At 45.2% G+C, this 14,568-nt stretch overlaps 2 protein-coding genes across 3 annotated transcripts; both read left to right on the top strand.

Moving 5' to 3' along the window:
* The first annotated feature begins 84 nt into the window (after nucleotides 1-84).
* LOC6503592 (mitochondrial potassium channel ATP-binding subunit) lies at nucleotides 85-3,403 on the top strand. Its single transcript, XM_001964064.4, has 7 exons — nucleotides 85-251; nucleotides 321-553; nucleotides 707-1,058; nucleotides 1,141-1,470; nucleotides 1,534-2,214; nucleotides 2,281-2,886; nucleotides 2,947-3,403. Exons 2-7 carry the CDS (start codon nucleotides 498-500, stop codon nucleotides 3,142-3,144), a joined length of 2,223 nt encoding a protein of 740 aa, XP_001964100.1. The 5' UTR covers nucleotides 85-251; nucleotides 321-497; the 3' UTR covers nucleotides 3,145-3,403.
* A 618-nt stretch (nucleotides 3,404-4,021) lies between these two features.
* Nucleotides 4,022-13,247, top strand: LOC6503593 (LIM domain kinase 1). Of its 2 annotated transcripts, XM_032452552.2 has the most exons (6): nucleotides 4,022-4,330; nucleotides 6,421-7,121; nucleotides 7,801-7,866; nucleotides 7,966-8,518; nucleotides 8,585-10,760; nucleotides 10,816-13,247. In XM_032452552.2, the coding sequence occupies exons 2-6, from the start codon at nucleotides 6,460-6,462 to the stop codon at nucleotides 11,127-11,129; spliced, it is 3,771 nt and encodes a 1,256-aa protein (XP_032308443.1). In that variant the 5' UTR covers nucleotides 4,022-4,330; nucleotides 6,421-6,459; the 3' UTR covers nucleotides 11,130-13,247. The 2 variants fall into 2 exon arrangements, with proteins under 2 accessions (XP_032308443.1, XP_001964099.2); XM_001964063.4 differs by lacking the exon at nucleotides 7,801-7,866.
* The last annotated feature ends 1,321 nt before the right edge of the window (nucleotides 13,248-14,568 follow it).

Below are 14,568 nucleotides of genomic sequence, written 5' to 3'. Positions count from 1 at the left end.
TGACAATAAAACTAAGTAAGCTTTGGAAATATTTGGACATTTGTTTTGATGAAATCATTTAAGATTTTGACATATTATCAATGCAAATACAATTATACTATAGACTTGTACTTGTAATGCTGATTTATGGAAAAAATTTGTTGTGCCAACTTTTACTTAATGAATTTGTTACATCCTATTTAACGAAAATTAGTTTTAGCTGTGATTATTTCTTTTTGATATTTTTATACCATTCAAATTTTGCGTAAATGGTAAGCTAAATAATTTAAATTCACTAATCTTAATTTAAAATATTGATTAAAAAAGAAATATATCGATAGAGAAAACACCTGCAAGTTATCGCCAGCAAGCCATCACCAGCAGCAGAAGTAGCAACAATTGCGGGGGAAACAGCAACAAAAACTAGCAACAACAACACCGCTCTGATGCCTTAGCGCTTGCGTATTTTGTTGATATTTGCTTGCCATCCGGGAGGAAAGAGGCCGAGAACGGAACCGATGCTGCGCCTACTCGTCTCCAACTGCTGTCGCAGTAGCAGCGGCGATCTGCTCAGGTAATCCCATCCAAATCCCCATCCGGACTTCCTTCCTTCCAAGTCAGCAGCGTGACATCGTTTTGGTGATTGGCTCGGCTCCCTCACGGCCCCCTGCCCAGGTTATGTCATCAATCTGATATGTGTTTTATACTTTCTCGTTGCCAATTTTAGCCGCCACCTGCTGCAGCCGACATCACAGCCACTGCCACGCCTCCAGAATGCCGCCCGCCTGATGCGACAACATTGGAGAGGTACGCCCCCGACGCCCACACCGCCCTCGAATGCCACCCGCCTGCTACACACCACACGGCTGCTGCTCTGGGGCGGCGGCAGTCTGGCCCTGGGCATGGGCGCTCGATCATGGTGGGCGGGGCGAGGATGTGTGGTGCACTGTGATGGTACGCGCCTGGCCCAGCGCGAGGTGCCCGAAATAGACGTGGACGCGAGGGCAGAGAAGTTCGATTGGCGGAAACTATGGTCCTACCTGGAGCCACATCTCTGGGAGCTAATCGGCGCCGTATGCGTGAGTGTTTCCACCGAATCCAGTCCAGTCCTCTCATCCGCATGTCCAGTAATCCAGATTCTCGTTCCATGCGCCGCCCCAGGCCGCCCTAATAGTGGCGTACATCAACATCCGTATACCTAATCTGCTCGGTTATCTGGTCAACACTTTGGCCCGCTACGCCAACACCTATGTGTCGGACACTAACTCGTTCGTGAAGGACGTTAGCAAGCCGGCCACCAACCTACTTAGCCTCTATATGCTCCAGTCGGGCTTCACCTTCATGTATATCTACCTCCTGAGTCGCGTGGGCGAGCAGATGGCTGCTCGGATGCGGCAAGACCTCTTCAAGCAGCTCGTCATCCAGGACATAGCCTTCTTCGATGAGAATCGAACGGGTGAGCTGGTCAATCGACTAACAGCTGATGTCCAGGTGCGTGGAATTTAAGGCAACTTGTATCTGAGGGATTCTAATTTCGGGTACTCCATTTTTCAGGACTTCAAGACCTCCTTTAAGCAGTTCGTGGCCCAGGGATTGAGGAGCGCTGCTCAGCTTATTGGCGGCGGGATATCCCTCCTCATGATATCTCCCCACATGGCGGCCATTGCGCTGGCCAGTGTCCCATGCGTGGTGATGCTCATGTCCTATTTGGGTCGGGAGTTGCGGGCGCTGAGCAAAAATTCCCAGGCGCAGGCGGAACGGGCGACGGGAGTGTGCGAGGAGGCGCTGTCCAATATCCGGACGGTGCGTTCCAGTGCCTGCGAGTACCGGGAGATGCAACTGTTCGAAACGGAGACGAATGAGGCTGCCCGTTTGGCGCAAGAGCTCGGCTATGGCATCGCCATCTTCCAGGGCCTGACCAATTTCTTCCTCAACACACTAGTCCTATCCACGCTGTTCATGGGCGGCCATCTGATGTCCAAGGACAGCCTGACGCCGGGTGCTTTGATGGCCTTCCTGGTGGCGTCGCAGGGCGTCCAGCGATCCCTCGCCCAGGGATCCATACTGCTCGGCACAATGATCCGGGGCATGAGTGCTGGCTCCAGAGTCTTTGAGTTCCTTGCCCTGCAGCCCCAGGTGGAGCTGTTGCGTGGCTATGTGATTCCCCAGGAGCGATTGCACGGCGAGATTCGTTTCGAGAACGTATCCTTTGCCTATCCCATGCGACCTGAACAAGTAAGATTGGATATATTTTTGAAAAATCATAGTTATAATGAAGAAATACTGTCTTTACCTAACCAGGTGGTCCTGAAGGACTTCAGTCTGGTACTCCGGCCCGGTCAGACGGTGGCACTGGTGGGGGCCAGTGGCTCGGGGAAGTCAACCATCGCCGCGTTGGTGGAACGCTTCTACGAACCGACGTCCGGCAACATCAAGATCGACGGGTACAAGCTCTCCGATATATCGCCTTACTGGCTGCGCTCCAACGTCCTGGGCTTCATCGAACAGCAGCCGGTCCTGTTCGGCACCTCGATCCTGGAGAATATCCGCTACGGCAAGCCGGATGCCCGCGAGGAGGACGTCTATGCCGCATCGCGTCTGTCGCAGTCGCATGACTTTGTGACCGCCCTGCCGGATGGCTATGACACGCATGTGGGCGAACGGGGCACCCAACTGAGTGGCGGCCAGAGGCAACGCATCGCCATTGCCCGGGCGCTGTTGAAGAATCCACGGGTCCTCATCCTCGACGAGGCGACGAGCGCGCTGGACGCCACCAGCGAGGCGGAGGTGCAGAAGGCTCTGGACACGGCTGTCCAGAATCGAACCACTCTGGTGATTGCTCATCGGTTGTCCACCATCCGGAATGCAGATCTGATCGTTGTCATGGACCAGGGACGTGTCGTGGAGGTGGGGGTTTGCTCTCTTATCCTTTGTATTATCCTATTTTTAAATCCAAATCCCTTCCAGACTGGAAAACATGACGAGTTGATGGCCAAACGGGGGCTGTACTTCGAACTGGTCCGCCAGCAGGAGCGAAGGGACATCCAGGAACAGGACAACACCGTTGCCCACACCACGGAGCCAGCAAATACACATGCCAAGGATACTCCAACGACCTTCAAGGACATCCCACAACAGAGCCGGGCGAACACCGCCCACGCCTGACGACCGTTTTTGGTTTAGGAGCGATTGTAGGAAAATTTATGATTCCCTGTACACTTACACCTGACTATTTAGATTGTTTTTTCCCCCCTTCCCCGCCATTCTCCTTTTATTTTAAACAATGACCAACAAAAACAAAGAAAACTATTCTAAAAAAAAAAAACATTTAAAAACAAAAAAAAAATTATAAAACTGGTAAGAGAGATTCTAATATAAGTTTACAATCAAATAAACGCTGAATACAGTATTGTTTTTGTTACAAGCCGAGCCTATTTCATTGCCATTTAAAAATATTTCACTAATTTTCATCAAACTGGGCCGCGTTTTAATTATTTTCTATTATTTAAAATATTAAAAAAAAAAAAAGGAATATTAGTCGCTTGGGCGGCGATATCTGGCACCTCCTGGATAGCTGGAGGAGGGCACTGTTCTTTCAAATTATTTTTATTAAATTGTTTATATATTTTTTAATTAAAAATTATTTTAATTTTTTTATATTTTTGCCAACACTTAAGTGCCGCCTTTAAGAATCGAGGAGGAGGGCGTTGTTTTTAAATTAATTTTATTTAATTTATTACTTATTTTTCTAAACTTATTTTAATTTAAATTAGTAATATATATTTTTTTATTTTTATTTTTTGACGCCGCTTAAGTGCCACCTATGAGAATCGAGGAGGAGGGCGCTATTAAATTTTTATTTATTAATTATTTATTTTTCTAAAATTAATTTATTTTTAATTTTTTTTTAATTTTTTGACGCCGCTTAAGTGCCACCTATGAGAATCGAGGAGGAGGGCGCTATTTTTTTTTTATTTTAATTAATTTATTATTTATATTTAAATCAAAACAAATAGTTTGTTTACTTGTTTATATGTTTGTTTTTGGTATTTTAGTGGCAGTGGCAGTATGGTCACACTGCTGGAACCAAAATTGAATGAACCGGTTCCGGAGCGAACATTTCATTTTGGTTTTGTTTTTTTTTTTGAAACAAATGCAGATTTGTTTTTTATTGTTTAAGTTGTTTGCCCGTCCGTGCTGCTAAACATAGAATCCGGCGGACAGTGCGACCGTGACCGTGGACGGCGTATGGCGGGAATCGAATAAATATAATAAATAAATAAACGAACGAATATCTAACGAATGTGCAATGTGCGTTAATCCAACAGCCCCAACACATACAAACAATTATGTAAGTGTGTTGGTGTGTGTGTGTGTGTTTCCAAAAAACAAAAATGTAAAAATCAAAGAAAAACGTATTAAAAATAGTTAACAATGTTGTTGTTGTTATTACCTTTTGGCTAACAGCGTTGTTGTTCCCGTTCCCCCACACACATTTTTTTAGTGCCACTGTATGCGAGTGTGTGTGTGTGTGTGTTTTTGAACAGCACCTGTACGCGTGTCGGTGTGCGGCTACCTGTTTGTTAGTATTGGTGTGTTGTGTTTCTGCCGCCGCACAATGGGCTGCATAGGCAACTGTTTTTCCCAAAAAAAAAAATAATAATTATTCAATTAATTGTGTTTAAACAATTGCGTTAAACAGCTTTAATTGCTGAGATATTTGTTTTTGTTTTTTTTTTAGTTAGTGTTTGATTACAGTGGGATGAATTGAATAAGGCTTAGAGTGATTAAAAAAAAATCAATTTTAAATATTAATTATTATTATTAAAAATATAAAGCCCAGCAAATGTAACTTCAAAAACTATATATATATTTTTTAGTAATATCTTGTATTATTCATCCCACTGTACTTGACCGTGTGTATGAGAGCGTGTGTCATTGCTGTTTGTTGGCCCCAGGGGCGGGGGGAGTGGGGGCAGAGGTGGCACAACAACTACAGTTACCCCAGTTGCATTTGAAGTTGAAAAAAAAAATAATATCCATAAAAAAATGTATATCTCTCAGATACTCTCAGAGTATCTCAGATGTTGCCTCAACTTCCCATTTTCAGGGTCAATGTTGGAACGCATTCCACTGTGCAACAGCTGCATATTTATTTTTTTTTTTATTATTTTTTTTTTTATTATTTATTTAGTAAGAAATTGATTACAGAGTTAAGCAACGGATTCCATAACAATAGGCCAAGGGCTGACTCAGGATCGTAGTGGCTCTGAGCCACTGTAGTTATTATTATTTCGCTAACTCAGAACCCAGAAACTCAGACACTGCGACTCGATTTTCACTCCACAGTAGTCACTGGCCTAAAAAAAACAACAACACAGGGGTACAGTAGTCACTCGACAACAGAGACATAGCTTTTTTGGTGGGATAAGTTGAATAGAAGCTGTGGCTTAGCAGGAAGTCTATTTTTATACCCTTGCAGAGGGTATTATAATTTTGGTCAAAAGTGTGCAACGCAGTGAAGGAGACATCTCCGACCCTATAAAGTATATATATTCTTGATCAGGATCACCTCCTGAGTCGATATGAGCATGTCCGTCTGTCCGTCTGTCCGTCTGTCTGTTTCTACGCAAACTAGTCTCTCAGTTTTAAAGCTATCGAGTTGAAACTTTGCACACACCCTTCTTTCCTTTGCAGGCTGTATATAAGTCGGAACGGCCGGGATCGGTCGACTATATCCTATAGCTGCCATATAACTGATTGATCGGAAATGCCATAACTTTGGTGTTTTTTAAGTTAGAGGGTTGGGACTTTCCACACATGTTATATTTGACCAAAATATCTTGTGTGCAAAATTTCATAAGGATCGGCCGACTATATCCTATAGCTGTCATAGAACGATCGAAATTGGCATAACTTTGGTGTTTTTTAAGTTAGAAAGATGGGATTTGGTACAGATTACTCTTTTGGCAAAATAATTCGATATGCCAAATTTCATAAGGATCGGCCGACTATATACGATCCGCTATATATCTAATAATATAAGATGCGTGGCGCCACCTAGCGGACTGCGACTGAACTGCAAGGGTATATCAACTTCGGCTCCGCCCGAAGTTAGCTTTCCTTTCTTGTCTTTCATTATTTTAATATAATTTAAGGAACTTATACCTAATGTATTTCATAAATTTTTTTTTTTAATTTTTCATTAAGTAAATAATAATAAAATAAAAAGGGAAAAATGACAAGTTTTTTTTAAAAATGACATACATTTTTTAAGTTATCTGCCAGATAACTATTGTGACTAATTATGCCCCATAGTTGTAGTATCTAGCAGATACATAGATACAAGCCCCCTAGCCCCTCAACTGTATTTCGTCATTTTCTAATAGAGCCTCTTGTCCTGCCCCCCACCCCCATCCCCACTCCCCTCTTGTATTTCAGTTATAACGTAATCGGGCCAAGCCATAAAATCCACATTCCATGCATCATCATCAGAAGGAGCAGCAGCAGCAGCAGCGCCTAAGGACGAATGGCGCCTCCCGAGGAGCAGGAACAGGAGCTGGAGCTGGAACTGGAGCAGGAGGAGCCAGAGGCGGAGTACGTCCTGGCAGCTACTTTAGTGGACCATCCTGCGCCCACTGCCGCGGCCAGCTGCTGCCCCATCCCGAGGAGCCCATCGTGATGGCGTTGGGACAGCAGTGGCACTGCGACTGCTTCCGGTGCTCCGTCTGCGAGGGCCATCTCCACAACTGGTACTTTGAGCGCGAGGGACTACTGTACTGTCGGGAGGACTACTACGGGCGGTTTGGGGATGCCTGCCAGCAGTGTACGGCCGTGATTACGGGTCCCGTGATGGTAGCCGGAGAGCACAAGTTCCATCCGGAGTGCTTCTGCTGTGCGGCATGCGGCTCCTTCATCGGCGAGGGGGAGTCCTATGCTTTGGTGGAGCGGTCGAAGCTCTACTGTGGCCAGTGCTATGGGAAGCGCAGCTGCCAGCCGGCGGACGCCAAGGCCAGGATAACGACGGCTGGGAAGCCGATGCACTCCATCCGCCTCGTGGAGATCCCCAAGGACGCCACCCCCGGCCTCCGGGTGGACGGCGTGGCACTGGACGACGGCTGTCCCACTGTCCGGATAGCGGAGTGAGTGGAGATTTATTTTCTTTATTTTTTATTATTTATTTTTTTAACTAGAGAATTTTTTAAATATTTTCTTACAAATAAAAACAACTAAGCTTATTTTCTTCCTCATAAAAATCATTATTTTTTATTTTTACTCTTTTTTAATTACTTTTAATATTTATTTTATATCTTAAACTTATTTTTTTATTGCCTTAAAAATAAAAAATTATAAAAAATTCATTTTTTTGGAAACCTTTAATGATTTTCTCTTAAAAAATACTCATAATGTAAAATAATAATAAAAATGTAAAATCATAATCATTTAAAAAAAAAAAAAAGAAAATATCCCTCATTTCTGATTAATTTTTAGTGGATTTTTATTATTTAAAATTATTTAAAATCTATTAATATCTGTGCCTGTTTGTGCTTACTTTCTTTAACTTTAAATGTATATTCTTAATATTTTTTTCATCATCTAACTTAATTAATTAATGAATTAATCACTAAGCCTCTCTGCTCCTAAAATCTCACTAATTGGACGAATCTTTGACTTTATTTCTAATTTTACTTCCAAAAAAAAAACATGCTTGCCTTAAAAACTGAATAAAAATATTAAAAAATAATTAAATATTAAAATAAATAATATATTTAACAATTAAAATATATATTTAACAACTAAAAAATAAAAAATCGGGAGTAGTTTATTCTGCAACTTCTTTTTCTGGCTGGCCTCCATGGCGGAGCAGTGCTGCGGGGCTCCTTATAGGTAACAGAAAGGATCAAGGATCAAGGATAACACTTTATTTTATTTAAAAAAATATTAAATTATTTTAATTATTTTATTATTGTCTCCCCACCCCTCCAGGATCGATGTCAACCTCACCAATCTGCACATCGGCGACCGCATCCTGGAAGTGAATGGGACTCCGGTGAGCGACTCCTCCGTGGAACAGATCGACAAGCTGATCCGGAGCAACGAGAAGATGCTCCAGCTAACCGTGGAGCATGATCCGGTCCAGGTCTGTCGATCCTGCAGCCAGGCGGACATCCAGCGGGCCTGTTCCGCCTCCACGCTGATCCTGCCGCTGAGCACCTCCGCCTCCAGCGTCGAGGTGGGCGGACGGGAGAGACTGTACAAGGCGGCGCAGGGGGGGGAGCAGAGCGCCAAGGCCCGGAAACTGAGGCAGGCCAGCAACGCCTCCAGCATCACCATACCGAACGCCACCACCCAGCTGAAGGAGAAGGAGCGCTGCTCCAGCATGTCCAAGCTGCAGGATCAGGCCCAGCAGCACCTGGCCCACCCACTGTCCAGGACACAGTCCTGCCGAGTGGTCCAGAAGCCACAGCGATTCTTTCGCGCCTCCGATCTGGTCATTGGCGAGAAACTGGGCGAAGGATTCTTCGGAAAGGTCTTCAAGGTAAGGATCTGGATGAGGACTGACTCTTCCCAAGGAAGCTCCCAAGCTAAACATTCGATCTTGCAGGTCACCCATCGACAGAGCGGCGAGGTGATGGTCCTCAAGGAGCTCCACCGCGCCGACGAAGAGGCCCAGCGGACGTTCCTCAAGGAGGTGGCTGTCCTGCGACTCCTCGACCATCCCCATGTCCTCAAGTTCATCGGCGTCCTGTACAAGGAGCGGAAACTGCACATGGTGACGGAGTATGTAGCGGGCGGGTGTCTCAAGGAGCTGATCCACGACTCCCGCCAGATCCTGTCGTGGTCGCAGCGGGTCTGCCTCGCCCGGGACATCGCCTGCGGGATGAGCTACCTCCACTCGATGAACATCATCCATCGGGACTTGAACTCCATGAACTGTCTGGTGCGGGAGGATCGGTCGGTTATTGTGGCCGATTTCGGTCTGGCACGGAGTGTGGATGCACCGCGTGTCCCGGGAGCTTCGGGCGGCGGTGGTGGAGGAGCTGGACCCGGCACTCCCGGTGGCTATGGTTCGGCAACGAATAGCGATGCTGGCATATCCCCCGGCGGGACTCTGCGGCGGAGCAAGAGCCGTCAGCGCCGGCAACGATACACGGTGGTGGGGAATCCCTACTGGATGGCCCCGGAGATGATGAAGGGTCTCAAGTACGACGAGAAGGTGGACGTCTTCTCCTTTGGCATCATCCTGTGTGAGATTATTGGTCGCGTCGAAGCCGATCCGGACTTTATGCCCCGCAACTCGGACTTCAGTCTCAATCAGCAGGAGTTCCGGGAGAAGTTCTGCGCCCAGTGCCCGGAGGCGTTCGTCAAGGTGGCCTTCGTCTGCTGTGACCTTAATCCGGACATGCGTCCGTGCTTCGAGACGCTCCACAAGTGGCTGCACGAACTGGCCGAGCACCTGGCCGAGCACTCGGAGCGTCAACTGCCGCCGGAGAGCCTCCTGCACCGGATCGAGAACTTCCAGGAGAGCTATGCCAGTTCCGAGGACGCCCTGTCGCCCACCTCCCAGCGCAGTCTCGACAATCTCGATGAAATCGTCAAGGATCCGCCGGCCGTTGAGGTGGAAGTCTCACCCGTGGAGAAGGAGAATGTGGTCATTAGGCCGCAGGATATACCGAAGTCGCCGCATCTGGGCAAGGATTTCTCGCCGAGCGGTGAACGGCTGAGGGACAGCATGCGGGCGCGAAGGAGGCAGAGGTTTCTGGGTGCCCAGGAGCAGCGCAGGAACCTAACTCCCGAAACGGAGTCCAAGGAGCGAGCCCTGAAACAGGCGCTCCGGAAGTGTCGGCCGTTCGGGGAGCGGGGATACCTGGTGGACCTGCGTCCTGGCGGGGAACTACAGCTGCAGGATGTCCGGGATCTGAACACCTACTCCGATGTGGACTCCAGCTGCGACACAAGTCTCAACTACCACGAGATCAATAATCCGCCCACAGGATTGGATATTCCTCCGGAGGAGCCAAAATTGGAGATGGAGCCACCTCCTCCCTCCAAGGAGGAGCCACAACACCGGCAACAGATCGAGGACATGCGCACCCGACTGAACCAGTGCCGGAGCAAGTTCGAGCACCTCGAGGAGGCCAGCCGGAGGAACTTCAGCCAGTCGCAGCACTCGATGCGGAACTTCTTCAAGACCCCGCCGGTGGCCCTGAAGATGTTCCAGCGGCTGGAGCACGAGGCGGCCGCCGCTCTGAATGGTGGCCAGACCACAACACCACCACCGCTGCCGCCACGGACGCAGCGCATCAACCAGACACCGATCTTTGGCCGGCGAAAGCCCCCCCTTACCGCGGATCCGGCGGATCAGAAGCTTCAGCATTCCGAGTCGCTGGAGAACTTGGTCGGGGGACGGAAACCGATGCCGCCCATCCCAGCGACCAAAAGGAGCAAAGGACCGGTTACTCCAATGCCCACCATCATCCTGCCGAACAGTAGCACCTCCAATGGCACGCCGGCGGCAGCTTCCGGCGGGGACTTTCCTCCGAAGAAGCACAAACTGACCCTGCCACTGCCCCCCCAATCCCAGATGTCATCCGTGCCACGGTCTGGACATTCCAAGCCATCCACTACCACGAAGGTGAAGCCGTCGAAGGCGCCACCCTCCTCCAGCCGCATCATGTCCAGCAACAGCATCTCACCGACCCGCAACAGCCGTCCCAGTTCGCCCACAAAGCATCTCGCCCAGCGTCACACCGCCTCCACGGCCCAAAGACTGAACAATGGTGAGTACTTGGCTCAGTTCTGGCAAGGATTTCAATTCAATCTTGTCCTCCTTAGTGGCCGCCGCCCATCACCATCAGAGCCTCCAGCAGCAGCAGCAGTCCCAGCGGACCACGCGCCTCAACATCCTCAGTCCGGAGAAGGTGCATCGTCTGGGCGCCCGACTCACCGACCAGAAGCAGAAAATGCGCGAAGAGGCCGCCGCCAGTGGTGGCCTAGCTAGTGGCGGTGGCTTGGCAGGATCTGCGGCGAATGGTCTCAGATCTGCCGCCCCAGGAGGAGGAGGAGGAGGTGGTGGAGCCCCTGGCGACAGAAGACGGCGGGCAGCTCCAACCCCTCCGGCACGGACGCACTTCAATACCAGATGCTAGCTGTTCGAGGATTCAAGGATCATCTATTCCTCCACTCAGATCCACTCAGGAATCAGCTGTTTAGATTGTATAACACTTTGCCACATTATGTATAACACTTTTCTACTACCCCGAGTACAGTCTGAAGGTTATAATAGTTATATGTTTCTTTACACAAATGGCTGTCACTGTTATACACGCAACTGTTATACGCAAGAAAAAAAAAAAGAACACATTCCAAGAAAACGAATATTACGAAAGCGACCGAACTAGATACGAATCTGGAAAGAGATATATAGTATATATACTCCCGATTCCCGAAAAAATGATAAATAATAAATAATATTCCAAAGGCAGCAAGCGACGATGGGTTTTCAAAACCCTCGAAATTCATATGACAGTTTGTCCCCCAAACTGTTATACTATCTCTCTAATTTTTTTTATTTTAAAAACATGATTTTTTTTTTTCTGTGTAATAATAATACAAACAATAATAGTAAGCTTATGTAACGAAAGGTTAAGTGCCTGATTAGATAAAAAAAAAAAAACAAAAAAGTTGCAATATTTACAAACAAAAAATGCGAATAATTATATAGTATTTTAAGATTACAGGGTAACAACTGTTCCGACTAACCTAACGAACTCAACTAAAAATGCTAAGCAATTAATTTTTAACTATTTAACTATTAACCCGACTTATACGATAGTTACTGTCTGACAAAAAAAAAAATTATAACAGATATGCGAAAGTTGTGCCATGATAGAGTTCTCGCGAGGAAGGGATTATCGATTAAATGTAGAAGGAACCCACCCACTAAAAAAAAAAAAATTAAGAGAAAGACATAAAAAATAATGTACTTTATTAGACAAATTGCGGTTTGAATATTTTTTGATATACACCATATATATATTATACATATATACATAAATACTATATATATTCCATAATTATATAGATAATGATATTCCATGTTAGTGCTTAAATCTAATTTATTATTTAACAAGCAACTACTTTCTTTTTGGTATTTAAAAGAAAAAGTCTAACTTGTATTAAAAAAAGGAGAAAAAACTAAAAAAAAAAAAGGAAGAGAGGAAGAGTAATTTCGGACAGAACCGAAGTTGATATACCCTTGCAGTTAAGAGGTATAAGATATATATGGTTGGATAAAAATAATTTCTTTAGAATATAAATTTCGAAAAAAGTCCCAATCTTCTATCTTCAAAAAAACCAAAGTTGTGTAATTTCCGATTGCTCAGTTATAGGGAAGCTATAGGATATAGTTGACCGATCCTATCCATTCCGAAATAAATAATGCAGGAAGAAATAAGAAGACTGTCTGTAAAATTTGAAGCCAATAGCTTTAAAACTAAGAGATCAGAATAGAAAAAAGATAGAATAGCGGACAGACGGACACGCGGACACCCCATAATACCCTCTGCAAGGATATATAAAAAAAATATAAAAATAAATGAAAGTTTTTGCTCAAAAGGCAATAGTTTAAGTCACACACACACACCAACACACACACGCTCAATGCTAACTGTTATACAAGACACGCACACGCTCAAGCCTAATACTGTTATACTGTTATACCGTAAACCTTAAAAAAATCCCTTAAAAAACCCCTAAACTTAAGTCTGTGTGAATCAAAACGCTTTTGAAATTTAATAATTGCTTGAATATGACACTTGAGAGATGACTGTTATACGTATAACAGTTGATACACTCAATATTTTACTAAAAAATACAAAAAACAAAATATTTCTAGCATTTACACATAAATATGTGCGATATTTTTATACACCGATGATAATTATGTAATGTGTTGCAATTTTTCCTCAAATATTTTTTTGAAACTACGTTTATACGCCGGCCATCTTGTTTTCGAAATTGTTTTTGAAACCCTACTCCCCAATAACTATCTGTTTTTATGCAATATTTACAATTATAGCTGCTTGTGGTAACAATATCTCTCTATTTGTATATAAGACTACTTACTAATCGATGTTTTTTATTCGTTTTTCGAAAAGTTTTCGTTCAAAACCTTAAGCCCGTGTATGAACTTAGTTTTCGAACCCTTAAATCGCAAACCTTGAATATTTTTTTGTTAATAAATAAATAAAAGCTGAAAAAATAAACAAGAGAAGGAGTTTTCATGTTATTTTAAGACAACTTCAGGGGGTATTGTAATCATCATAGCCCTCACATTGTTTTTGTAAGGGGTTCCCCTAGGAAAATATGAAAAAATTTTAAAAAATATTTTGTGTCAGGATTTTGATGGAGATTGGTGGGGAATCGCTCCACAAATGTTTTAAGGTATTCCGCTCAAGGATCGGAGGAGTATTACCAAAGATATAGGCATCAGAAGGAGCCATGTGGGAATATCCCTGTTTTTGCAAGGGGTACCCTTAGGAAAATTTGAAAAAATTTTAAAAAATATTTTGTGTCAGGGTTTTGATGGAAATTGGAGGGAATCGCTCCACAAATGTTTTAAGGTATTCCGCTCAAGGATCGGAGGAGAATTACCAAAGATATAGACATCAGAAGGGGCAATAAAGGAATATTGGTTTTTTTAAAACAAAAATTTTTGAAAAAATTTTAAAAATATTCAGGGTAAAGGTTTTAAAGTTTACTGATGGGGAATCCATCCGAAAACCCCTAAAGTCATTCTCTTACTGAATCGGAGGTTCAGAGATATAGTCTCCATGTCGGAAAAATAGTTTAGACTTCGAAGTCCTCAGGGCTTAAAAAAAGAAACAAATCGAAGTGTCCAGTTGATGAACAGAAAACCATAAATTTCCTTGGCCAATAAAAGCTCTTCTCGTAATTGAAGGATATATCCTGGCGGGTACAGTTGCGCCAGGATATCGTGGCAGAAACATATGGTCTGGACGGTGGTGGTGGGGGCGGGGGGAGTGGTGGAAAAAACAGGGATTCCCAGGTCAGCCTCGAGACCCCGTTACGAGGTCGTTGCTTGGTCGTGTGTATCTGTTGGCTCCTTTTTCCGCATTGCCTTTTTCCAGGAAGCTTTTCTGCAGGATACACACCCAAACACACCCAAACACACACACACACACACACACATGCGGAGCTACACACAACAGGACAGGACGGCACATCGTGGATATCGTGGAATTTGCCCCAGACCATGGTCGGAAATCGATGCAGGCCAACAGCCCAGGACAATGCGTACGAAAATCAATGCAGTTCATGATCCTGCGCAGTGGAAATCCTGCGCTTTTCCCCCTTTCCCCCGTCCTGCCGACGCTAATGTGCTTAGGGGGCGGCGTTGCCGCGCTTCAGCTTTTAATTTCATTAACATTAACAGTGCTCTGTTAAATCAGCTGTTCGGCCCCATCACCAAAGAGAGCGAGAAAGAGAGGACGCTACATAGAGATGCAACGCGGTGGCACGAGCGAGATATTGCGACATATTCAAGGTCTACCTTCGTGTATCGAT

Source organism: Drosophila ananassae, chromosome XL (genome assembly GCF_017639315.1).
Source record: "Drosophila ananassae strain 14024-0371.13 chromosome XL, ASM1763931v2, whole genome shotgun sequence".
NCBI classification, from domain to species: Eukaryota; Metazoa; Arthropoda; class Insecta; order Diptera; family Drosophilidae; genus Drosophila; species Drosophila ananassae.
The sequence above is the reverse complement of the archived record's forward strand: the minus strand, read 5'-3'. Positions and strand labels throughout refer to the sequence as shown.

What these genes read in the sequence shown, in the direction of transcription:
- LOC6503593 (XM_032452552.2), top strand. Translation starts at nt 6,460, where the DNA reads ATGCATCATCATCAGAAGGAGCAGCAGCAGCAGCAGCGCCTAAGGACG. An exon ending in CCCACTGTCCGGATAGCGGA is followed by an intron (nt 7,122 to 7,800) that starts GTGAGTGGAGAT and finishes AATCGGGAGTAG; the next exon opens with TTTATTCTGCAACTTCTTTT. An exon ending in TGCTGCGGGGCTCCTTATAG is followed by an intron (nt 7,867 to 7,965) that starts GTAACAGAAAGG and finishes CCACCCCTCCAG; the next exon opens with GATCGATGTCAACCTCACCA.
- LOC6503592 (XM_001964064.4), top strand. Translation starts at nt 498, where the DNA reads ATGCTGCGCCTACTCGTCTCCAACTGCTGTCGCAGTAGCAGCGGCGAT. An exon ending in AGCTAATCGGCGCCGTATGC is followed by an intron (nt 1,059 to 1,140) that starts GTGAGTGTTTCC and finishes GCGCCGCCCCAG; the next exon opens with GCCGCCCTAATAGTGGCGTA. An exon ending in ACCAGGGACGTGTCGTGGAG is followed by an intron (nt 2,887 to 2,946) that starts GTGGGGGTTTGC and finishes AATCCCTTCCAG; the next exon opens with ACTGGAAAACATGACGAGTT.